Raw genomic sequence first — 25,828 nt, 5'->3', positions numbered from 1 at the left:
TGAGAAATGGACTATGAGGAGGGATGGGACAGAGGATCGGAAGTCCAGAGAATACTGTCCAGCCACAAAAGGAGTTTTCAGGATGTTACTGGTTTCTAAATGTCTGAGAAACCAAAATTACTTGGAGAGGCATGGAACTTAGGTGGCAAGGGACACAGGTTGGGACATGACAGTACAGCTCAAGGATTCCCAGACAGAAGGTGAAGTCAATTTTTTTCTGTCACACTTTGAAAGCATGACAGACAAGGAATTGGACACGAGACAGTTTATTGTACAGTCATATTGCTGAAGCAGAAATGGAGGACAGGTGCTTAGCTGTGTCAGCAGTCTCCTTCAACCTCCCAGGGTGACAGAGTTCCCATTACAGAAAAAAAAAAGTGGATGCCACCTGAATTAGGGCTTTTAAAATGTCAGAGTTGTAAGGGGCCTTAGAGGTGGTGCTGTTACAACTGTGCTTTTTAAAGAGGAAGAAGCCAAGACCCACAGATACTGCTGTGTCTAGTGAGCACCATACAGTTGGACTAGAACCCAATCTCATTCTCTGCCCACCGCACCCCCAAGTTTGGAAAACATCCAGACTCTTTAATTAGTCCTGCTGGTTTGGCCTTGCCCTTGTTGCTTTAGGAGACAGTTTAAATTGGTGACATGAAGTAGCTGAACTAGATGTTTGGGGATTTAGCCCCCAGGTAGGATTGTTCCGTGTGTTTTATAAGCTTTTCTGTAAAGTTCTACACTAATATTTCACTTGCCTCTCTTTGAACTCTTACTGTATCATGTTGGCTCCCAACACTTGATGGTTCATTTGCCTACACAGTTCTCTCTAATTTGAAAGCTGATGAGAGGCAGTGACGAATCTGGCTGCTTGCCTCTTAGAGCCTCCCATGCACTTAGATGATCCCATAAGACAGGAATGCAATGATGAAGGCAGAGCCTGGCTTTCATTGGCTTTATTTTACATTTATGGTTTAGAGTTTAAAAGTAGTTACCTGAAACACCATGCACAGGATGACAGGGTGTATAGGTGAGGTGTGCTTATATGCTAATCTCAGGGCCTGTCTGAGCTATTCTCCATTGAGTCATACTTCTTCACAAAGCCTCAAAGGCCCTGGAAGAGCTTTCTAGTCCCCATTCCATACTGAGAAAGAAACTGAGACTTTGGGTCACAGTGACTAAGTGGTATAATTGCTCTTCTGTTGGCAACCTCACATACCGAAATGGTGTTTGCCTCCATTTGGATGGTTTAAGGCAGAACCCTCAGAAACTTGTCATACTAAAGCCCCCAGGTGATTACTGCCTGTGGCTGGCTTGGAGTTTGGGAATGGCCTCCCTCATCAGACAGGTTTCCTGGGTTTTGCACATCCTAAACCAAGCTGATGGTCACTCAACCTGGATGTTCTCTTGCTTGTAGAACACAATGCCACCTGGGTCCTGCTCATCCCACTTCTGATAGCCATTTCCCCATGAGTTGTGCACAAGTTGTTCTCCTTGGTTAGGAGATGGCCATGCTAGGTCTGAAAGATCAGAACAGAAACCTGGGAAAGTTTAGACAAATGATAGTTGGGTTATAAAATGCATAAAGATACCGTGAGGTACTCCTTGCAATTGCAGAGTACAGGGTCCCTCTATCTACTGCTGCAGAATCTGCTGTAGGTGTAAAGCTCTGTAGTTTGAACACACTTGCCAGGTGATTCCTGTGTAGTGCTATATTTAGAATATCAGTTGGGATCTTTGCTGACTTTTATTACTGCTCTTTCAATTTGACTGAGACTTTGAGACATTTCCCAGAGACATCACATTGGTACCAATTTTATAATATACAAAAGCACTCCCATCCAACTTTATTGGACACCCAAGATAACCTTGTTAGATAATAAGACAGGCATGAGTCAACAGGCATAATTATCCCAACCTTGCAGATGAAGAAACAGCCTTAGGAAGCACAGGGTTAATAAGTGACAGAGTTCCAAAGCTCTCTGCCTAGCTCACATGTCCCAGCATTTAAACCTAGGACCTTATCCAGGGACTGGACTTGATCTTTGTTTTGTTTTTTTTTTGTTTTTGTTTTTGTTTTTTTTTGGCTTCACCTGTAGACTTCCTAGAGGGATGGTCCACCTTGTAAGTAGTTCCTGTGGTGTAGACATCTGTCTTGGCTTCCCTGCTCTTGGGCGTAGAGATCTCTTGAGGGTGAAGGCCATACAATGTTAACACCGGGTATCGTTTGCACTCCTTGTGCCCTAGGAAGGCAGCAGGTGCAGGGTGGTGTTCCTTGCCATTACAATGACAGAAGGCCTCTGGGGCAGGTAGATTGATTTTATTTCAGATTTATAATCAATTTGACTCATACTAATTGGTTGGATAATGATGATCTACATTTCTGAAGGCATTTAGTTGACAGCTATAACAAACCCACAAGCGTTTGCTAAGCAGGTGCAACTGCAGTGGAAAGATGAATTCAATATTATTAAGAGTGTTCCTCCTAGGCAGAGCTGCCCAGCGGCTCTGTGTCCGGTGATTTTTTTTTTTTTTAAGCTTTTTCGTTTTTTTTGTTTTTGTTTTTGTTTTTGTTTTTTTTAAAGGGGTTTGGGGTTTGCAGTTTCTCTCAGGCAGAATTCTTTGCCATCTCAGATCTATAATCCCTTGCTAAGCCCTGTGTAACAGGACATCAGGATTAGATACTCTACCTTTGAAGCCTTTGTCCATAATGTATGTGTTCTGACGTCTGTCCATTCCACAAGTGCCTGCATAAAAACAGAAGGAAAGAAATACAGGGTGAGGTTCCCTAGACAACTGGTGTCTTCCTCCTCCCTGTGCAGTTCTCTTCTTTACCAAGCAAATAGTTGTTTGCTCCTAGCAACTATTCTAGATTCAATCTATTCTAAATAATTCTGAACACAGAGGGAATCTTAAAAGGATCATCACATTAATGAGCTCCAGCACCTTCTTTTCTTTGGCTTTCCTCTTAACCTGCCCCTCGCGGGATGCCATCTGTGATCTTTGCAGGTGAAGTGCCAGGCTCTGGAGACACAGGGTAAGAAATGAAACCAGACCAGTGCTTAGCTGGAGGGAAAGATGCAGACAATTCTGATTCTTTCTCTTGCTTTGGAGATAAGGTTTCTCACCTGTGAGCTCTGATCCTGCCTTTCCTGGATCTGGGGTGCTGGTGAGAAGTAACAAGTAGGTGGGGCACTTGATGAGTATCTTTCCAGGAAGATTGTCATTCCTGGCCACAGCTGGTTTGCTCAGTTACTCATTTTGAAGTGGGTGGAGAAGGAGGGCTTTGTTCTACAAGTGTTTTTCAGCCCTAAGGAATTATTTCTTCATTTTGCTGTTAGTTAGCTGTTTCCTGGGTTCCCAGAATGCACGGTCCTCAGCCCTAGCCAGGAGCAGGACATGAACTTGGGTTGATTGCGACAAGTGCTCCCAGGGATGGGAGCAAGTCCGGCCTTTCCATGTTGGGACAGTAATGTTTAACTTAACCCCTTCACTCCGTTGTGTTTTTCCAAAGGTGTGTGTGTGTTGTCTATTTACACATGAGTACAAGCTCTGGAGTTTCAGGTGATTATGAACTGTCTAATATGGTTACTGGGAACCAAGAAGCAGTATGGATTCTTAACTAGATATAGCCTGGTCTTTAACTGAAGACAGTCCCAAAATATATTGACTCCATCTAACTTGCCCACATTTTTTACACCGAAGACAAACCCACTGATACTTGGGTCCTCCCTCCACATAGCGTTCCCATGTTGAAATTGCAGGAGTTTATATCTATCTTGGCTACATGCCTTCCTGAGAGATAAAACAAAACTGAGCCATTCTAAAAGGCCTGTAGGAAGCTATACTGTTCAAAAACATACAGCAAGCCATGCTGGCCTGGATTTATCATGTATTAGTAGTCATTGAAGAAAGGAAGGTACCTATAATGTTAGCCGCCGCCACCCCTTCCTTTATAGAACAAGAAACAGAGGTTTTCTCTCCTAGTGGCCACAGCTAGCTGGCTGTGAGCCAACAAATAACAGTGTGATGCTCTGGCTACAGTGGTTGAAGGTCTATGGGACAACGAGAACTGGGTCTGAGCCCAGATGATGCCTCATGCTCCTGTTTAGACCCAAGGTGGAGTAAAGGTAGGGATCATACAAGTCCAAGGGGTATTGAATGCTTAGCCATAGTTGAGGAACACAGTCATCAGGGTCCTTGCAGCCATGCCTACTCAACAAGATAAATTCTGAACCTTCATACTTTCTGGACCAGAGACCTGTGAAGTTGACTCAGTTTCACTGGAGCAAGAGTACCTAGAGCCTAAACTCAAACCCAGAGCTGTCTAGCATACTGAGGCCCTTCCCAGAGTACCTGCTCTAGAGGAGCTACTAGTAGAAAGGCCACATTCTCTGTCCATTCATTATATTTCTTTGACACTCATTCCTGTTACTGATGCATGTTTTCCCTTTTGGGACTTAGTTGTCACATGTCTTTTGACAGCTCTCTCAGTACTAGGTTCAAGCTCGGTATTTGAGTCCAGAGGTATTGAGTGGTAGATGTTGCCTGTCCTCTCCTGGTCTCTGCTTGGCACTCCTACCTCATTTTCTAAGGTGGTAAGTTTGGGCCACTGTTAGGTCTGGGGCCCTTCTGGAAATCATTGAGCTTTTTTGTCCAGAGAGCCAACCTTCTGTTTCTACACCATGTGTGGGTTGCATATTGCAGAATAAAGGGAATATAGCTAGGCTGTGTCCCCTCCACAAGCAACCCCAATTTGTCTACCTCAGCTAGCATGGTGGGGTGAAAAGGGTAATGGGAAAGATTGGGATACACTTCCACCTTTGGGTAGGGCATAGGGCTGTAGACTGGTCATGGGAAGGCTCCATAAGGACAGGGATGGGGTGTAGAGCTCTGGGGGTGGAAGGAAGGGCTGGGGGTCTGACCTGGTGAGTGTGGCTCAGCATGGCGGCTGAGGTGTCTAAGTTCAATGTAGAAGTCCTCGGGCGGGTACCTGGCCTCCAGGGCACTGATCTGGAAATGGGAGTCTAGTGAGAGGAATGACAGGGAGGAGCCATTATTCCCAAGGCTTGAATGGCAGGAGAAGGGGGTGGGAAGCAAAGGATGGGGCGAGGGGCAGGCCAGAAGGAATCAAGGTCTTCATGTAACATCCATGGGGCTAGGGCCTCTGTCTTTTCCTCCTCCCTTCCCATTCCATCCACCCTCTACTAGGGCAGGAGGAAGAAGCCCTTGGAAAGTGCCAGGTAGAGGATCCTTCTCCATGGTGGCAAATACACTTTCTGCTTCCACCTGGGACTCTCTATATCCCATCCCTAAACTGGGCCATAACCACAGGGAAAGGAAGCCATGCTCAGGACTCAACTCATTAAATTTGCGATGGGGCAGCTCCCCTCAGTACAGAGATCAGGGTGGGGCTGGTGGGGAAGATGACTCAAACCACTACTGACCTAACACGTTCACATAGCTGTAGGGGGTCCAGCCTGCTGTGTCTCTGTCAAGGGACTTGTTACTGAGCTGTTTGGAGAGGAGACCCAGTTAATAACTCATGCCTCAGCTGCCCTTCCCCAAGGTGGTGCTCGGCCCAGCCTCAGTGAACCCATCCCTGAGATGCTCCTGAGCTCCTAGGCCCTGGATGACCAGATGCTATGTTCTATGACAAGCTATCATGCTGTAGTTGAGGTCAGTGAGAACAGAATGTGCCCAAACCAAGTACTCTGGTGCCTGTGGGCATACATGGGTAGAAATAGGCATGTGGGGCTATGCTGTAGAAAAGGAGGCTCTTGTCAGTTACCCATGTATAACAGGGCATCTCCAGCACAGAGGTACGGCTGCCTGCAGTGTTTGCACCCAGGGCCATATATGAGAGACTTTCATGTGACCAAGAGAAAGTTCCAGTCATGAGACTAATGATGCAACACCCTCCCTGTATTCTCTCTTTGCTGCCCATCATGTGAGGCAAGGACGCTATTTCAGACTTGGACCACACTCAGATACACAGGAGCCAGAGGCAAAGCTATCTCTAGAACTCAGATCTTAGCTGCCTGTCCCCTCAATGGCATCATGTCTACCTTTGGTACAAATGATCTACCTGCCAAGAGGGGTTCTTGTCTACATAGGGCCAGCCTCAGCCCCTGTGAGGTGAGCCAAACCAGAGGGTCACCAATTGGTCTCCTTTGCAGAACTTCAGTCCTCTACTGAAAGAATGGCTGACTCTTAGAGGAATAATGACATGGCCTAGAACCTCATCCCTGGCTGGTGCCTCTAGCCAGTTACAGCTTTGATAACACAGCTGTAGTTAACCAAAGGCTGCTTGTTGGGCAATTACATGTCCTAGTCTCAGCTTCTTAAGCTTAAAGCCATACTGAGCTTGGGAACGAGAGTCTTGAGTAGAAGATGGCAGGCAGAGTGGCCAAAGCTACTGGGCTTCTAGGTACCCTGCATGCAACCTGCTTGTTTCATAGAAAAGCAGCCCTAGGGCTGTGGGCTGATGGTCAGTCTTTAGGGAACAAATGGAGAGGATCCTCAGAGCTGCAAGGAAGAGGGCTAAAATATGAAAGCTATGCTCCTGGGCCAGGATAGATGGTACAGGAAGCCAGGGATCCTGGGATTGTCACTTCCTAAATAGTCCTACCATTCTGAGTATGTGTGTGTGGCATACATTTAGGTGGGTGTTAGGAAGTGTGTACAACAAGAACTCCTCACAAACCTTATCTTTGGGCTGTTGATGTCTGTCTTTCACTCTGCCTCTTACTGGTCCATCAAGGGATGCACCATATGCTCTCTGCACACATATGTGCTGAGACATCTCTCTCTAAGGTCTGTAATATTTGTGACCTGTTCTATGACCCAGTGCTGTGCTTGGAGCTGTCAGGGACACTGGTCCACCTCCCACCCCCTTTCAGCAAGAACACTACAGTGTTTGGGTTCACATTGAATGTGTGTATTGATGAAGTCTATGCCCACGTTTAAGAGGCATCAAGTGGTTGATTGAATGATGAGTTACTTCAGTTTATTGCTTTAATACATTGCAGTAATCTTGGTGAGTGTATGTATTGGCATACGACCAAAGTGACTATGTGGTATACACAGGTGTGGGATAGGATGGCTACATGTGATATTACTATCTTCTGGTAAGTACTAGTAGTTAACTATACCTGAGGTACAGGCATGTTCCAGTGAGTGGACAATGTGGTGTGGTTTCATGGGATAGAGCTTGTCTCCATACTCTTTCCCTGTTAACACGATTCAGAGGGTTCTCATGGCCCATGAGTCCTAGGACTGCTCAGCCTTTATGTGGGGTGCAGTTCCTTCCTGGGCAAAGGGGAGTGCTAAATGGAGAGAATAGTGGGTGAGGACTGGGGAGCCAGGGGGCCAGTACCTTGGTGGGGCTGTTCCTGTCCAGAGTGCTTGCCTGGCTGGTGGCAGGCCCCCCGCACGCCAGTGTGTGGTAGCTGGCATTGGAAAAGCACTGGGCATGGCTGCTACTTTGAGACAAATCTGGGAAGAGAACAAGGAGCCATATTCCATCATATACCTGCCCTTGGTTGAGATACCCCAAAACAAATGCTGAGGTTGTGCAATTTTGAATATCCCCTGCAAAGAGGCAGCTAATCTCCCACATCCTCCAAGCTGTGTGGCATCCACTAGCCACATCCTACAGCATGCTTTGTTCTTACTAATAACCTCCCTCTTGCAGCTCACAGACCAGGCTTGCTCGTATAAGGTGGCATGGCCAGCTGGAAGCTGCCGGTGCTGGCTCTAATGGCTCTATGCCTTCCAGCTGCTATTTTTGGTAGATTGATTTTCTCTTGATTTCCCTTATGGGCAAACCCTAGTAATAAGTACTTAGACAACTCCATTTTTGTTGACCCCAGCTCTTCTGAGGATTCTACAGGACTGGGAAAAGTCCAGCCCTTCCTGCTCTTTGTCATAAACTCCCAAAGTTCTGCGAGCCATGGCCTTCATCAGAGGATGTTGCTTTGATTGGCCTCAGAGTGGCTAGGAGGTCTCTGAATGCAGCATCTATACTGGGGCCAGCTCTTTCTGTCATATTCCTGGCATAGAGCTATCACACAGAAGGCAACACTTAGCAGGAACAACACATGTGGTCTAGGTACTCTGAACCAGCTATGAGCCATTGGAAGAGACCATTCTCATCAGTGCAGACCTAACCAAAACCAGAGCAGTTTGGGAGCTTCTGCCGGTCAGCTAAATCTGAAGCACAAAGCCTTCTTGACAAGGTGCCAGTGCAGGGGGAAGGAAAGGATCTGGTGCAGTTCCATACACACCTCAATCAGACTACCACAGGATGCCCACCGGCATTTCTAGGCCCACTGGGCTCTGGCACATCTGCCAGAGGGAAGCTTCCTGAACTTGTAGACCTCTCCTATGTGAGGCACCACCTTTGTCACTCTGCTTCTAGGGCACTCCTTGGGGATGGCTGGAGACCCTCCCAGGGAAAGCAAAAGTGGATAGGGCACAGCTTACCAGGTGCCCTGGCTTCACACCGGGGAACCATTCTCTGGGTTGTTCAGACCTACTTACTATGCATGTTCCTGCAGGCATCCTGAGGAGGATGGGGAAGTAGGGAGTAGCACCCAGACCTAGCTGCTAGGAGCTTGGGCTCCAGAAAGCAACACCTGTTGGAATGTCACAGATTTTCCCCACCCCATTGTCTCTGAGGTAACCATCCCCAGGCGCAGCCACCCATCTGCAGATATAACCACCCATGTTGAGCCAGAATGTGGATGTTCCTGAGAAGACCACATACTTCCTGCCACGTTGTATGGGTGAGAAAAGATGCTGGGGCATAGCCTGACCTGAGAGAGAGTAGTCTGTGCTGGTCATCCTCATGGCTGGGGTGTAGGAGACTCGAGGAGCCAGGTCACGGCCTTTCTCTTTCTGCCGCCTCCGTCGCCAGGCAAACAGGCCCAGCAACACCACAACCAGGAACAACAGGAGGATGATGCCTGTGACAGCACCCACCGAGTGCCGCTCTGCTCCCAGAGCTGGACTGATCTTGGTGTATGGATTCAGCTCATCCATCATGAGGGCAGCTGTGGGCAGAGGGAGGCCTGAGCCAGAGGTGGGCCTGACCCCAATATTTCCATCCTGCCTTTGCCCCTTCAGCCCTGCCTAATCCCAACCCTCACAGTGCCTCCGTTTCTTCTAATGCCAGAAAGTGATTGAGTCTCAGGGTTACAAAAAGAAAATGTGATTTAGGTGTGAAGCAAAAATAAAAGCTTACTGAATATTTTACTCAGGTCCACACATGAGTTCAAGTTACCTGCTTTACCATGGCAGGCCCACAAAAAGGGAACTAATTATTTTTACCATTTCTACTTGGTTGGAAAGTAAATAAATAAACTGAGTCACCAAGGTTAGGGAACTTGTCTAAGTTCACCCAGCCAGTAATTCAGTCAGGAAAAACTGGTTTCAGCTACTCTTCCTGCTCTACCAGCCATGTGGCTTTAGAAGGTTTATGGGGACAGCAACTCCAGCTTCCTTGGGGAGTCATGAACACCAAATGACAGACTGGCCTTGACAGCTGGAAGCTCTGTGACTATTACTGCCCTAAGACACCTCTTGATTATACATGTGTGGCTAGGTCCCTCTGTGACTGCCCTGGCGAAGGTCTGTTCCCTAGCTGTGCAGCATCTAGACCTCCCCTTGGTTCTCTGCTCCTGGCTGAAGAAAGCAGGTTGTCACTACTAGAAAGGCAAATGTTGCATTTGCCTCAGCTGCATGGCTTCACATTGCAGAGTCATGTGTCTGATGTGGGTAATTGAGAGCCTATTTTCTGTTCCCATCTTCTAGAACTAACAATAGCCTCCCATGTCTACAAAACAAAGGGATTTCCCATGCACGAAGCCATCATTTACAGAGTGCTCACATGTGCCAGGCACTGTGCTGAGACCCTTCTTGAGTTGACTGGATTTGATCCCTCTCAGCTGTACCATGCAATGTCGCCTAGGCATAGAACTAGAGTCAAGTTGAACCCTTTGGACAAAGGTTAACATTTACTTAATTGAATGTGGAGTAAAAGACCCAGCAAAGAAAATGACACGCCCAGAGACACCTATCGGGATGTGGCAGAAGTCAAACTAAGCAGGTGTTTCCAACTTAGCCTGATGTCCTTTCCCAGAACTAGCTTGTGGCTCATTCTTGCCTCGCTCCTGGGGGAACTACCAGAGGATATGCACAGAGAAGCTGTGAAGAGAGGCTTCCAACTATGAATAAAAGGTAGTGTCATAAAACTCAACTGGTGTGGTTAGAACTCTCCAAAGCCACCAGTAGTTGGGCCCTTTCCACCCCTGTCCAGGCACTCTGCCACCTGTGTTACCTTGGTCACACCTGATTCCTTTGAATCCCGGGCTGCAGTAACAGGTACCAGTGACATGGTCACAAGTGGCATTGTTCATGCACTCACATAGCTGCTGACACCCGTATCCAAAGGTTCCAGGGGCACATCCTATATGGCATGCAGAGTGCAAGTAGACGGTGAGACACAGCCACACTCCACCCATTCCCCCATTGTGCAATCCAGTTAGCTGGGGATGGGTAGAGTCAGAACACACCTCTCCCTCCTGAACTCATTTAAAGAGCTGGAAAATCCTGCTTTCATCTGGCCCCTCCTTGCTCTGCCCACCACACCCCAGCCCTATCTAAAGTGGAGAGAGAGCCCCACAGCATGAGTGTATAGGGTTAGCTTTCAGTCTTCCCCAGAAATCATCCTCAAAGTCTGGAGTTCAGGAGCCCGGTGCCCTGGATGGGTGTTGGGTATGCAGAGGATGGGGTTGATACAACTTTCCCAGGTTAGTGCAGCTTACTCTGTTCACAGTGGCGCCCAGAGAAGCCTGTTCGACAGGTGCATTTCCCAGTGATGTGGTCACAGCTGGCTCCATTCTGACACTGGCATATGTGCCCACAATCCTTCCCAAAAAATGCTGCAGGGCAACCTGCAACAAGACCACAGGTCACAGTTGGTGTGGGCTCAGGGAAACTGAAGAAATGTTGCCGGGACCAGGCTGATCTGCTGCTTCCTGCCCAGCATGGGATAAAGGCCTGTGAGGCCCACAGAGACATCTGTACCCACTGAAACTTGGGCTAAAGGGGAGGAGGGTAGGGACAAGGTGATCCATGCAACTAGGGCCTCAGCCGCAGAGGACAAGCTTGGGTCTCTTTGCTGTGCAGCCCTGGGATTTCTTCCCCATGGTCCAAGGGTCTGATCTTGATTGCTGGGATGCCCTATAGCCGTAACCTTTCAGGACTTTGGATGATCCTGAGGTGTGGCTGGTCCGGAGACCAGCCTCTTCCCTCCCTCTCTGCAAACCAGGGCTATTCGCAAAGTGGCCAGTAGGCTGCAGCATATGACTGGGAGTGGCTGGGAGGCAGGGCTTACGCTGCGTGCAGAAGAGTCCGGTCCAGCCAGGGGTGCAGTGGCAGGCCCCATCCTCGGCGCTGCAGCTCGCCCCGTTGTGGCAGCTGCATGTGTGGAAGCAGGCAGAGCCCCAGAACCCAGATGGGCAGGCTGTGGGGGGTGGGTGGGATGCAGAGGGAGAGGGCGGGACAAAGGAGCAGGAGGAAAGGAAGGGGAGGCGGGTACACATCAGAGCCAGAACACCTGGATGGACCCAGAGGGGCATCTCTTGGCCTTTGGGGACTTGATAATGCTAGTCTCAGAATCAGCTCTCCTCTTGGCCTCATCCCTGGGATTGCTATGAGAAACAGATTTCTGCCTATTCTAATCTGGGTGACTTAAGGCAGCCCTACTGGAAGGGCTTCTGTGCCTCCATTCATAGAAGGATTCACAGGGACGGCTGGAGTAACACCAAGAGCACTGATTTCTCCACAGGTGGCAGGGACCCTCTTCTCTTTGGGTTCTTGTGCTGTTGTTTGAGATTGGAGCCTGTGGCTTACACCAAAATGGAATTCCTCCAGGTCCAGCCATTTAACTGGGACCTCCTTACAGGTACTATGTACAGACAAGGAGTTTCACAGGCCAAGGCTGGGGACCCTTTGGGAAGGGTTTTTTGCCTTGGTGTCAGACTGTAGCACCATGTTCAGGCTTAGGGTGCTCAGGACATCACTCACAGACAGGAGCCATATCATGGGTGCTCCCATCCTTCCAATGGTGGCTGTCCTAGTCTGGCCACTTACAAACCAGTTTTGTTCCCTCCTCCCCATCCGTATTCTGACTGCATCTTTTACAGAGAGATGCTAGTGGAGTGTGGGTCCTCACAATTCACAGCATTAATGGCACTGACAGTATTGATGCCTTTAATACCTGCGGTAACAGTCTCCACAGTCAGTTCTAGTAACTCAAGTTTGACGTAGCGCTAAATGGGACTTTCAGGGTCAAAGAACAGTGACGTGGCTGAGTGGGTAAAGGCACTTGCCACACAAGCCTGTGGTGAACCTGAGTTTGATCCCTGGAACCTCCATAAAAGCAGAAGAGAACTGGCGCTATAGTTGGTCTCTCATCTCCACATTCTTGCTGTGACACTTGTCATACACACAGAAATAATAAAAATAAATAAATGGGTCTCGGGTGGATACTCTTGTCTGCAGGAGAGTTCAGCCCTTTGGTGCCATGGCAGGGAGAGGAACACTTTAGAAGCAGCAGCTTACCCTGTGAGCAGTCCTTGCCAGTCCATCCAGGGAAGCATTGACAGGAGCCATCAATGGGGCTGCAGGTCCCGTTGTTGGCACAGGAACAGAGCTGGGCACAGTCCTGCCCAAAGTGCCCTCCAGCACACACTGTGGGCACAGGGAAACCTGGCACCAGACTTCCTTCCCAGGCTCTAAGAACCACCACCCACACAGCCGCACCCGACTTCCCTAGGCCACAGTCATGACACCCTGGGTGTGGTCTGGATGGGAATCAACACCTACGGTGGAAGCTGCCCTTCTCCATAACAGAGTGAGTCTCCCTCCACAGTGGCACCCCAAGAGGCCCTGTTTCAATTCCTTTTACAGAGACAGGCTGAGGCCCATAGAGGGGATGCCAGTTGTCTTGGGTCTCACGGGAGGAAGTCCTAAGAAGGAGTTGGCATCTCTGGACTGGTGGCAGTGTTTCTAGACTGCCTCCCAGCCATCTGCTTACCCGTGGGTTATTCTCAACTAACCTTCTAGACACACGGACCACCACACACCCCTTTAAGGATATTCCAGGCCTTTCTTCTCTGTGCTTTTCAATGGCTAATGCCAATCTAAATTCCCATGACCCTCAAAGTCCAGCTATGGATGTCCTGCCTACGAGACTCATCATAAGTGTCACCTCCCTTGGAACAAAAAGATGGAGCAAGACTTAAGACACTGACATCCTTGTCATCTACCCTAGTGTTCTCCAGGAGCCTGCTTCTAGATCTTTTTGGTTTTCTTAGTGTGTAGATGAAACAATGTATATCATCTTCAGGCCACTTACTGGGGAATTTTGTTAGGTTTTATCTGAACTTAGTCCTAGCTGCTCCATACACCTTCCATCTTCTGAGTGGCTACGTCCCCATCTGAGGCTTCAAGTAGCTTCTTCCTTATACTCTCCTATTACTGAGACTTGACAGCTGTTTTGGGCCAAGCCTGAGTGGTGCCCCCTACAATGCCTGGAGAGAGAACAGGCACTCAAGCCACAGGGGCCAAACATCACCCTTCTCTCCTCTCACCCCCACCTCCCAGGTCCTCTGGCCTAAGCTTTGCAAGGGCAGGAAATACCTCATTTTCTATTGTATCTGACTGTTCAGTAAACACTGAGGATGTAGGCCTTGGGATTCAAAACCTTCTAGAAGGTTCTATTACTGCAGTAATCAGAGAGCAGGAATATTTTTTTAATATTTATTTAATGTGTCTCTGTGCAAGTATGCTCACATGTGAGCAGATGCCTGTGGAGGGCAGAAGCAAAATCAGGGGCAGGTGTAAGCTGCTGACATGGTCCTAGAAAGTGAACTCAACAAGCCTTCTCACCCACTGAGCCATCTCTCCTACCTCGTGGGGTAGGTAGTGATTTCTCAGAGGAAAGCAGCTTCCTTTGGCTCAGGTCTCAAACCACAGATGCCATCCCCTGTTCCTTTACTCTGCCCCCAACTGCCAGCCCAACTGGTAGCTAGGGTCTACATGCAGTTTGTACCTCTGGGGACATAGCTAGTGTGGGGACAGACGGTAAAGGCAGGTAGACCCAACTCTGCCTGAAGCTTTGGGTCTGGGTCCTAGTTTTGTTAGGCATTCAGCAAACATGCATGGCTTTTACATATGCCAGAAACTGATCACAATGTTTCACAAATACTGAGTTCACTTAATCTTGCTAATGCCTTCATCACTGCTCACATCACTGAAGCCCCTTGACACATAGGGAGAAGTTGTGGTCTCTTCACAGTTACACAGCAAAGACTCCTAACTGAGGACATTTTAACAAAGCCCTTCACTTCACACCCAAACCCCTAGATCTGCTTCCACATCAAGACTAGGACATGAGGGGTTGGGGATTTAGCTCAGTGGTAGAGCGCTTGCCTAGCAAGCACAAGGCCCTGGGTTCAGTCCCCAGCTCCAGAAAAAAAGACTAGGACATGAGTCACCACTCAATGGCCTCAGGTTTTGGTTAGTAGCTACAGGTAGGTTGGCTGATCTGGACTCTGGGCTTCCTCTTTTCAGGCCAGTCTCTGGCCTCCTGTTTGCTGCTCAGGCTCCCCCTGCCTCTGGGACATGCTTTATTCTGAGGGCCCTGTTCATTATCCTAAAAGGTGGTGTGATGGTTTGCATATGCTTGGCCCAGGGAGTGGCACTATTAGAAGGTATGACTTTGTTGCAGGAAATGTGTCACTGTGAGGGTGGGCTTGGGGACCCTCCTCCTAGTTGCCTGAGGATGCTCAGTCTGTTCCTGGCTTCCTTTGGGTGAAGATGTAGAACTCAGCTCCTCCTGCACCATGCCTGCCTGGATGCTGCCATGCTCCCACCTTGATGATACTGGACTGAACCTCTGAACCTGTAAGCCAGCCCCAATTAAATGTTGTCCTTTGTAAGACTTGCAATGGTCATGGTGTCTGTTCACAGCAATAAAACCCTAACTAAGACAGGTGGCTTCCCTGCACCCTCTCTGTTGTCTGAGTCAAAGGACTACCAGCTTGGTGGGAAGCCCAGTGCTGGAGCTGTGACACCAGCCTTCGCCCCACAACTCTGCACTTATCTAACAAGGCAGGCTTCTCTTTGAAGTCTTCCCCCCACCCAAGGCAGACAGATTCACCCACAGAGCTGCTAATGTGATCGGTCTAATGCATTAATTGCGAGACTTCTTAGCTGAATCAAGAGCCAGGCATGGGAAGGGGAGGAGGGGGCTGGTGAAAAGAAAACATTGGGTTATATTTAATCTATGTTTAATGATTCTGGGGAAGCACTGTCCGTAATTTGTAACTCACTGGAAAGCCAGTCATTAGAAAGTGTCAGTTCAATTTTTTACAAGGTTTGAGACTTAACCAGGGCAGTTGCCATTAATAGCAAACTCCATTAGATCTATATGTGGAAAAGACTCATTAGGCCAGTGGGCAATAAATCAGACGACATGGGCTGTGAGGGCTCCTTCTTGGGCTTCATAGCTCCTAATTTAGACTGGGCCTGGTTCTATTGATGGCCAGGTCTCCTATGTTTAATAAATAAACCCCAGCCTGTCAGGTGGTGATTAAAGCATCCTAAGAGGACTGCAAGCAAATGAAACTGTCACATCTGTTTCCCAGGGGGCCAAACTTCTTATGACCTCAACTCATCATGGAGTCAAACGTCTACTCGGGCATATTAAAAATAGCCCAGCTCAGCTGTGATGATGTAGCAGAAGAATGGGCTGCCCTGGAGGTAGTGAGCCCTTAGTCAAGAGAGGTGTTTAAACACAGGCCAGGTGAGACTCTTGCCTTGGTGACTTTGAAGATCCCTTTATCTCTAAGTTCACCTTATTCTCACATCTCTTCATTCTCACTGACCGTGGTGTAAACTCTGCAAACTAGTATCCAAGCAAGGCCACATTCTAAGCTGTTAAGTGATTCCTTAGTCTCCCTCCCAGCAGATAGAATCTTGTTAAGTAACCCAGGCTGGCCTTGGACATGTAATCTTCCTATCTCAGCCTCCCAAGTTCTAGGATTACATGGGGTATATACTACCATGGCTGGATCACTTTTTTTTTTTCATTTTTTTTTCTAGCAGAATGAGTTCATTTCTGCCACTTGATAGCTGTGAGACTCTAGACATGTATGTAACCTCTCTGAGCCTGTTCCTTCAGCAGCACAGTGACCTTTTTTCTTATTCCAAGAGCATAAGAAGAGAATCCCTGGACCCTTCCTTCTCTTCGCCCCTTTGTTCCCTGCCCTGGCCTCCCCATTAGTTACAGGTACCTTGGTTGCACAAGGCTCCAGAGAATCCTGGCAGGCACTCACAAATGCCACTGACGTGGTGGCAGGGCCCCCTGCTGTGCACGCAGAGAGGACAAGGCTGGGCGCAGCCATGGCCGTAGAATCCTGGTGGGCAGACTGAGGGTGTGACAGAGGGGAGATGGTGGTCAGAAGCTCATTAGGAACTTGGCCTAGCCACCTGTCCCCCCATTCCAGCAAAGAAAGGCTCCTTGAAAATGGGGAAGTTTGGGGTCCCCACACCTGGAGGTCCATCCCTTTTGAAGAGAACTGTGGGATGGCCCTGATTTTACCTAGACATTGAACTTAGGGACAGAACAGTCAGAACATGGGACAAAATGGAGTGGAGGGGCCTGGCCTTCCAGAGGCCAGCACTACTTCTGACTGGGAGGGGCTGGGTGAGTGGGAAATCAGAAGTCCGTGGGGGGTGTGGGGCTAGCCTTACTTCTCTGACACAAGGGTCCTCGGAAGCCAGGGGCACACTCGCAGCTCCCGTCCACTGGGGAACAGGATCCTCCGTTTTCACAGCTGCAGGACACTGAACAGTTGGGGCCCCAGCGACCTGGAGGACATGTGCTATCACAGTGGATGCCTGTGGACCAGACACAGAGGCAGGGCAGTGGGAAGATGGAGGGAAATCCAGTAGAAATGGGGCTCGTGGGAAGGGCTTCTGGCAAGAGACGATGCCCTTCCAGAATCCTCAAAGGCAAAAAGAACTGACCAAGCAATGGCAGTCAGAAAAGCAGGGAATGGGCAACAAAGGAAGTCAGTATAGCTTGGAATTGAACACAGCCCAACAGCAGACCCATGACGTACTTGATGAGCCCAACAAAAGAGGAGATGGTGGCACCAGATGAGGAAGGTTGCCTCCACCTTCACAGCTGAGCTGGCGTCAAATGCATGTCAGGCCAGTGAGATGGCTCATCTCAGTTAAAGTCTGTCTGTCTGTCTCTCTGTCTCTCTGTCTATCTCTCTCTCTATCTATCTCTCTATATATCTATATCTATATATCTATATCTATATCTATATCTATATCTATATCTATATCTATATCTATATCTATATATATTCATATTCTTTTAATTACATCCTAACTATGTAGAAAGTTCAAGGCCTGCCAAGGCAACAAGAGACCCTGTCTCAAAAGAAAATGTGTTTGTGTGTGTGTGTGTATATATATATATATATATATATATATATATATACACACACACACATATAGTACATATTTTATATCACATATACACACATGTATAAAAGAAACTAAAAGTGCTAGCTATATCCTAAACATGCTGATACATGACCCTCAGTTTGCCAAACAGCAGCCAATGGGAAAATGGATGGACTATTTCAATAAGAGAGCAAACAAGATCTAAAGCCCCCCTCCCCCAAAGCTCAAAGAATATTTGAGCTGAGCTGATTTCAGCTTGGAGGCTAAGTAGGAATTTTAAAACACGGGGGTGGGGGGCTCCTTCCAGACAGAGAAGCTTCCAGGCTGGCGTGGGTGTGTGTGTTAAGCGATTGGACCAGGCCCAGGAGACTAGCCAGTCTTTGGAAGGCAAGCTTCAGAGGCTCTGGGAGCACAAGGATTAGTTTAAAAGTCATGTCTATCTTGTTATAAGAACAGGGACTGTGAGAAAGAGAAACAATAGACGACCTAGCGAACAGTGAAGGGGAGCAGCGGGACCAATTTGGAAGAGTTGAGACTGCAGGATCACCTGTAGGAGAAGGAGCGAACACAGGTGAGACAGCCAGGGTGGGGAGTCTGCATAGGAAGCTGCCAGGAATGTCTTCCCCTCTTGTGCCCTAACTTGTGTCTCAGCCTTGCTGGGGTTGGGGAGGAAGCTTTGAGTGTCACTCCCTGGGAAATGGGTAATGGGTTCTTGTCCACTGGGAATATGCCACACTCCCTTGCTGATGCAGTCTCTCCTTTGGAGTTTCATGGGGTTGAGAGGCAAATCAGAGACTGGGGGTGGCGTGGGCTGGGGTGATTATAGGTTGACTGAAGCTTAGGAAAGGGGACTTGACACTGTTTGAAGATTTGCTTCCAATTTCCACTTTGTAGGTGTGGTTGACCCTCTGGGTTCATGAAAGAAACCAATACCAAGTATGACCATACAGTCCACACAGCCTCCTGTATATTTTCCTGTAGTTCAGGACAGCCTTGAACTCACCATGGAGTCAAAGATGACCCTGAAGTTCTGATACTCCTGTTTGCACCTCCCTGGTACTAGGATTGCAGGTGTGGGGCACCATGCCTGGTTGTGTGCAGTGCTGGCAATGAAGGCCAGGACGCTATGCATGCATCCTTCCAACTGAGTTCCGGCCTTTCCCACATCCTTTCCAGCACATGGAGACATCTTAAAATGCAGAGCACAGTGTGGGGCTGGAGAGGTGACTCAGAGGTTAAGAACACGGGCTGTGGGCTGGAGAGATGGCTCAGTGGTTAAGAGCACCTGACTACTCTTCTAGAGGTCCTGAGTTCAATTCCCAGCAACCACATGGTGGCTCACAGCTATCTGTAAAGAGATCCGATGCCCTCTTCTGGTGTATCTGAAGACAGCTACAGTGTACTCATATATAATAAATGAATAAATCTTTAAAAAAAAAAAAAAAGAACACGGGCTGTTCTTCCAGAGCATCCAGTTGTGATTCCCAGCACCCCCAGGATGGCTCACAACCATCTGTAACTTGTTCCAATCGCTTCTCGGCCTTTTGGCTAAGATCAAGTGTAACTTGTTCCAGCTACATTCCCCAGAACAAAGTGGCTCCTGAGACTAGTCACATGGGTGAGCTTCCCGTTTGATTGAGAGACGATCTCAGTGAAATAAGGTGGAAGAGAAATTGAGGATGACTCCTGACAGCAACTGCAGGCCTTTGTGTGCATACACATGTATCCTCCTTACGTGTGCCCACAGTGTATATTACATATTCTTAACCATCCCCTCTGTCCCTCCCTCCCTCCCCCCTCATATCCTGGAGAATGAGCTCTCCTGCTTTAGCTTTCGGGAGCCCCTCCCCCCCACACTAATGGATAGTTACAGTGTAGATCTAATGGTGGTTCTTCACACTTGAAGAACCCATACTCAAAGCCAGCACTCACACAGCAGCAAGCCCTTCTCTGGGAAGCCTTCCTGCCTGTCTGCCCAGGGGTCCAAACATCTGTATCTCCCTGCTAGAGCTGTTTCATTCATACATCTGGCTCCTACCTCCCCTGCCAAAGATGTGAAGAAGGGGGCAGTGGCTTCCTGAAACTCAGTCCTGCTGACCTAGTGGGTCCTCACAGCAGAGACACCACCCAGGGCATTTTTGTAATACTGAAGATTCAGGAGTTCAAAGTCATCCTTAGCTACCTAACAAGTTTGAGCCAACCTGGGCTATGGGAGATCCTGTCTCAAAAGTACACAACCAAATGACTTACCCACTAAGTCAAAGTTTTCTCCTAAAAATGTGGCCTGGGCCTCTCCTTCTGCTGTCACTAATATCCTGACACCTCCTTAGCTCGAGTGTAGGCCAGAACAGATAACCTCTGTGTTTTCTCTGTGTGGCCACAGGCTGACTTTTTTCAGTGAACGTCAAGAAGTATTTTGTGAGCACCTTTTATGTTCAAAGCAAGGTAAATAAGCCATGAGGGGAACTGTTGTGAGAGGGCAGAGGACATGCCCAAGCCAGATGGGGAGGTGAGCCGGGTTTTCAGGGAAGGGGTGCTCGCTGTATGGGAGGCCCAGGTTCTGCCCCTTACCCTGTCTTTCCTGCCCTTCTTCATGACAAATCTCAGAGCGTCAATCACCTGTTTGAGAGGCCTACAGGACCATCTTTGGAGAAACGGGTTTTGGAACCAGCAGAGGCCTAGCTGAGAAGCTGTCCAGAATTTTAAACCAGAATTTTTAAATATTGTCATTAAAGTGGGTGTCGTTAAAGTCAGATCAGCTCTATCAAAATTAAGGTGCTGAACATTTCAAGGCTGTCGCTGACAATGTTGGGGACAATGAGAAGGCGGGGCTTTGGTCCACACTGAGGGAGAGCTGGCAGACCAAGGGAACCTTGACCTGACATGCTGTAAATCTGTGGTTCTCAAACTGTGGTCACCACCCCTTTGGGGTTTGAACCCCTTCACAGGGGTCACCAAAGACCATTGGAAAGCACAGGTGTTTACATTATGATCCTAACAGTAGCAAAATTACAGTTACGAAGTAGCAAAAAAAAAAAATTTATGGTTTGGGATCAGCACAACATGAAGAACTTTGTTAGAGGGTTGCAGCCTTAGGAAGGTTGACAGCCATTGCTATAAAGGAATGTCCCTAGCCTTCAGCTGTCAGAACAAAGGGGGGTAGAATCCTACAGAGTGACCAGTGGGATCAGCCCAGTCAATGGTCACTGACATCTACACTGCTACCGAAAGCTTCCTGCAGCTGTGGTTTGTGTCACAGACCCTGTGCACCACACGCTGAGCCATTAACAGTACCCTTCCCTGAAACTTAAAAGTGGCCCCAAGGTTCCCTGTGAGGATTCTAGTTGTCTGCACTTTATGGATGGAGGCTTCAGGCCATGCAAAGTAGAGGATTGTGGAAGCTCACAAGCCCAGGCTGTCTGGCTGGAGCTCTGTTTTTAGTCACCTGGTTTCCTCTGCTCAGCTCGTGGCAGAGCAGACAGGAGGTGCAAGGATGCCTAAGGCAGACTTCTTCCCAGGACTGCTGTAGAAACAGCTACTCAAATCAGAGTCTAAGGTCAACTGTGGTGCTGCAGAGGAAGGATCTAGGTCACCAGAATTCATGGGCCGGTGGTCCTGGGTGGGTCGTCCTGGGTGGGTAATACACAGACAACCTGCAACTTGAAACCTGACGAACAGGAAGGAGTAATTGGGGCTGGGTGTGGCCCACTGGCACAACACTTGCCCAGCTCCTTAGATGAAGGGAAACAGACTTTTTGGTAAGATGGGGGGAGCTATCAAGAATGAGGGAAGGACAGTGCAGAGGTGAGGAATTAGGGTGGGGAATGGTGGTGCTTGCCTATAAAACCATTCCCAGCACTTGAATACTGAGGCAGGAGAAGATACAGAGAGTAAGGCCAAACTGGGAGAAACAGTACGTTCCAGGCTAGATACTACTGCACATTGAGATCTATTTGTAATAAAAAAGAAATAGTTAACTTTGGCCCAGATGTCTGGAATCACTGAGTGACAAATAAGGCAGGAAAGAGGAACTAGTCAGGCCACGTCACAGGGGTTGGGGCCTTATGACGAGAAGTCTGGATTTTTTTGTCACAATTTTTGTTTTTCTGAGACAAGGTCTCATGTAGCTTAGCCTTAAACGTGCTATATAGCCAAGGATGACCTTGAACTTTTGATATTCCTGTCTTTCCTGGGTGTCTGGATTACATGTGTGCAGTGCTGCATCTGGCCAGGACTGAGATTCTACATTAATCCCATGAAGCCATAGAATTGAAAAGACTGGTTTAGAGGTTGTCACTGGTTACCAATTGCAGAGTAGGTTCACCAGGGCAAGGCGGGGCATGAGACCTACCAGGAGATGAAGGCAGGTCTAATGAGAGATGAGCCCAGGGTATCCATGGGGTACAGAGAAGTGGCAGCAGATAGGTTTATGAGGTAGGCATAAGGATTGGGGTTCTGAATCGTCATATTCTCTATACATAGGCTGAATACCCATCAGCATTGAAACATGTTGTCCCGAGAACAGAACCTCAACTGACATGTCCATAATAGATAGCTTCTTACTGGGCTGAAGGGAGCAGGTGAGGGGGGGGGGTGTGCATTTGGGAGCAGGAGGAAAATGATAGGAGATAAACAGCGGTGAGGAAGGAGGGAAAACCAAGAGCCCAGCTTCCCAGGGCCTGGGCAGTGAGTGGCAGAGCAGAGGTTACCTGTCCATCCTGCCAGGCAGCAGCAGTGGCCTGTGACAGGGTCACAGCCATCAGCATGGCTGCAGTCACAGTGCTCACTGCAGTTCAGCCCAAACGTGCCATCCTGTGGGGAAGGAGAGAAGTGTCATACGGCGACTCCTAGAGGTTCACACACTTCTATCTACTCTTCAGGGATCCAGAGATGGGCCTAGGGCACAGCCATGATGTTAACTGGGAACCAACAGGGCTCTGATGTCATCCCAAACAATCATCTGGCCATATTAACAGGAATGGGAGAGAAGGGTGTGAAGAGAACCTGCCTTCAGGTGGCAATAAATATGTCACAGAGCCTCCAGGTGGTCATTAAAATTGTATATTAAAATGCATTTTGTTGTTGACAGGCATAGTGGGGGGAAATTTTCTTGTAAACGCAGCAGTCAGGAGGCAGAGGCTGAAGGATTGCTATGAGCGTAAGACCAGCCTGGGTTACGCTGTAAGACCCTACCTCACAAAACAAAACATAACATACTTTGTTAGCTGTGACACATCCGACCCACACAGGGAATGAGGATGGCCTTCTCTTGTCACTGGGAAGGAAGAGGGAGCCTCATTTCTTCCATGCTCACAGGTCTCAATTGCCCACTCTGCCGGAGTCTCTTAATCCTCAAGCCAATATCTCAGGATGGCTTCACCCTCTCCCACTTTAAAAATGAGAAGCAGCCGGAGAAGCACAAGGAGGCAGGATGTAGCAAAATCAGGATTTCAATGCAAAGCTTATACCCAGCCTCCGCCTAAGGCTCGGTGCTTGAGAGTGGGGTTGTTGCTGGGTGGTTTGGCCCCTAGCAGTGACTGCGACTCAGCTACTACCCAGAAAGAGCACTCTGCTGGGTTCGGGAGGACGGAGGTATCCTGGTGGGGTGGATTCTATAGCCGCCAGTCAGTGTGCTCTGCCTATCAAAAGAGCATTAGAAGAGCACTTCTGCCTGAGTGGCCATTTTACAGATGGGAGGGTTGAGGCCTAGGGTAAGAAGAAGCTACACAGATGTTCACATTCCCTGACTCAGAGCGTGTCTCTGACTCATGTAGCCCTCCAGGGAGCAGAAGGAACAAGAAAGAGGTCAAGGTGGGTACTCACCGGGCAGGGCAGTTCGCAGGAGTCCCCCAGCCAGCCTGGGGTACATGCACAGGAGCCATCAAAGGGGCTGCAGGCAGCCCCATTAGCACAGACACAGCTCTCATTGCAGTTCAGGCCCCAGGTCCCACTGGGACAAGGCAGGGAGCAGTCCAGGCCCTGCCACCCTGGAGAGAGGGCAAAGGGTGTCACCTGGCCATGCCCAGCATAACTTCCCACCCACTTCCCCAACCACAGGCAGCGTCCCTGTCACCACAGTTGCCTAGATCTCCCCGAGCCACAGGGCTTACACCATTTCTGCTGTCTGCCGATGGGCCCACTGGTCCTCAGAATCAGCTCTGGGGGCATTTTCCCCTAGGCCAGGGGTAGGGTTTCAGCAGCTTCTCTCCTTCCTGAAGCCTGTAGCTGCTCCTGCCCCCAGGACCGAACCCCTCCCTCCTCTGTTCCCTGAAGCAGGAGGCTACCCCTGAGGATAGCAAGACTTCCTAGCAGCTGTCTCCAGGCAGGCTTCCTGAAGGACACCCACCTATACCCCTGCTCTGATTCTGGCTGTGGCTTTCCTTGGCTGGAACCTGGCCTACGCACTCTCTGACCCTGAGTGGTGGGTGGGTTTAACCAGCCCCACCTGAGATGCTCAGCTGTTGGCACAGGAGAGCCTGGGAACACTTACCCTCTCGGCAGGTGCAGGAGCCATCCACAGGGGAGCAGGTGCCGCCATTGCTACAGCTACATACAGATGAACAGTTGGGACCATAGGTCCCTGCTGCACAGGGAACGGCACACACCTCTCCCTGCACAAAAAGGGCTGGTGTGAGGCGAGAGGTGTTCCTGGGCTCGTGGATCTGTACGTGGTGCCCCTCCCAATACCCATGCTTCCATTCCCAGCACCTTCTCTTTTCTTTGAGACAGGGTCTCACTATGTAGCCCCAGCTTCACTCAAACTCACAGAGATCTGCCAGCCTCGGCTGGAGGAGAGGGCGTTTAAAGGCATGTACCACCACACTTGGCAAAAGTAACTTTACAGAGGACCTTAAGACAGAGAAACTAAGATCATGGATCCTGATATCTCACAAGTGCCTGACATCTCACAAAAGCAAGTGACTGCGAGGGTAGGTCAGAGACACAGATCTTAAACCTTCCATTTGGCTTGTGACTTTGAGAACAGCAGAAGGGAACCCACAAACAATGAAGATGGTGGCCCCTAGGCTGAGCCCTATACAGCTGGCAAGAGAATGGAGACCTTGACTAAGATTCTGTCAACAACAGGAAGTGAACAAGCAGGAAATTGTCCTTCCTGAGAGCCCCCCGGAGATACTCCAGACTCTCTGAGCTGGAAGCTCAGAATTCAGAAGAGAAGCTCGTGCTGTCTTAGGGGAGGGGGCCCAGCCTCCACACCAGGGCTCCGAGGAACTTGATCCTACGAGTCTGTGTTAGGTCACAGCAAATCTTCTATCCACTGAATTGTGGGGAAGTGAGGAGTGAGTGGGAGCAGGAAGAGTGGGGGTGGGGGATGTGACAGGGTTTCCTGTTTTACAGGCTGGCCTCAAATTCGATGTGTAGCTGAGGATGACCTTGAATTTCTGATCCTTCTGCCTCCATTTCCAGCTTGCTGAGATTACAAGCCAGCGGCATTCACATGCTACTGTTCCAACTGTTTTAATTCGCACCAGCTTGGTGCATAGAGGGACAACCCCTCCCCATCTGCTGGGGTCTCAGGGAAGGTAGATGGCACTGACAATGGCTTTTGAGTGCTCTCCCCTACCCCTCTCTCACATTCACTGTGCTTCATCTCTTAATTCTTACCATATCACAGACACACAGACTATTGCTTTCTATTCTTCCTGTGACACAGCAGAAGCAGTTACGTGAGAAAGTCATGTAATGAACGGCCCAGGTCACAGAACACAAAGTGAAGGGGGTCTCTTTGGCCCCAGGCTGGCTACTTAATCATGTCACTGGGTGCTAAGTCGAACCAGACTCTCCGGGGGTCTATTTTGGGACTTGGGGAGGCTGATCTAAGACAGGGTTAGGAAAGATGACTAGGCAGGCTGAAGGTAACCAGAGAGGCCTCTGCAAGGACAGCCTCACCTAGTAGTTGGGAAGCTCAGGGGATGAAGGCACCCTGATAATTACCTGGGAGGGGGGACTGCATCTTTGTCACTCACAGACCGTCTGCCATCCAAGGATGGCATGACGCCCAGGAGAGTGGGTTGCTCTTAAGGCCAAGTTCCAAAAAGGGGCACAGAAGAGGGCCACTGACTTCTAGCCCCAAGGGTGTATAGACAGGACAACACAGAGTCCTGGCAGTGGTGGTAGCTCCTGGGATGGAGTGGTGCAGGGGGAGTTAAAAGGGGCAAGTGCCAGGCATAGGCTGGGAGTAAGGACCTCTGAGTCTTAGGAGGGCGGTGGTCAGGGAAATGAAGGCTGCCCAGGATAGAGTTGTTGTGAGCAAGGCAACATAAAA

At 49.1% G+C, this 25,828-nt stretch overlaps 1 protein-coding gene across 24 annotated transcripts in view; it reads right to left on the bottom strand.

The window, feature by feature from the left end:
* Megf11 (multiple EGF-like-domains 11) overlaps positions 1-25,828 on the bottom strand; it is a 325,831-nt gene that overhangs the window by 7,394 nt on the left and 292,609 nt on the right. For 2 of the 24 annotated variants that reach the window (XM_087563863.1, XM_087563865.1), the window contains exons 11-24: positions 24,035-24,155; positions 23,368-23,531; positions 22,254-22,356; positions 16,819-16,965; positions 16,359-16,493; positions 12,622-12,750; positions 11,393-11,521; positions 10,821-10,949; positions 10,334-10,462; positions 8,811-9,047; positions 7,370-7,488; positions 5,439-5,505; positions 4,917-5,018; positions 2,682-2,738 (exon numbers count right to left, since the gene is read on the bottom strand). In XM_087563863.1, the coding sequence (XP_087419989.1) occupies positions 2,682-2,738; positions 4,917-5,018; positions 5,439-5,505; positions 7,370-7,488; positions 8,811-9,047; positions 10,334-10,462; positions 10,821-10,949; positions 11,393-11,521; positions 12,622-12,750; positions 16,359-16,493; positions 16,819-16,965; positions 22,254-22,356; positions 23,368-23,531; positions 24,035-24,155 (1,768 nt within the window). 24 annotated transcript variants of the gene reach the window in all.

Source organism: Rattus norvegicus, chromosome 8 (assembly GCF_021556685.1).
Source record: "Rattus norvegicus strain SHRSP/BbbUtx chromosome 8, alternate assembly SHRSP_T2T, whole genome shotgun sequence".
Lineage (NCBI taxonomy): Eukaryota > Metazoa > Chordata > Mammalia > Rodentia > Muridae > Rattus > Rattus norvegicus.
The sequence above is the reverse complement of the archived record's forward strand: the minus strand, read 5'-3'. Positions and strand labels throughout refer to the sequence as shown.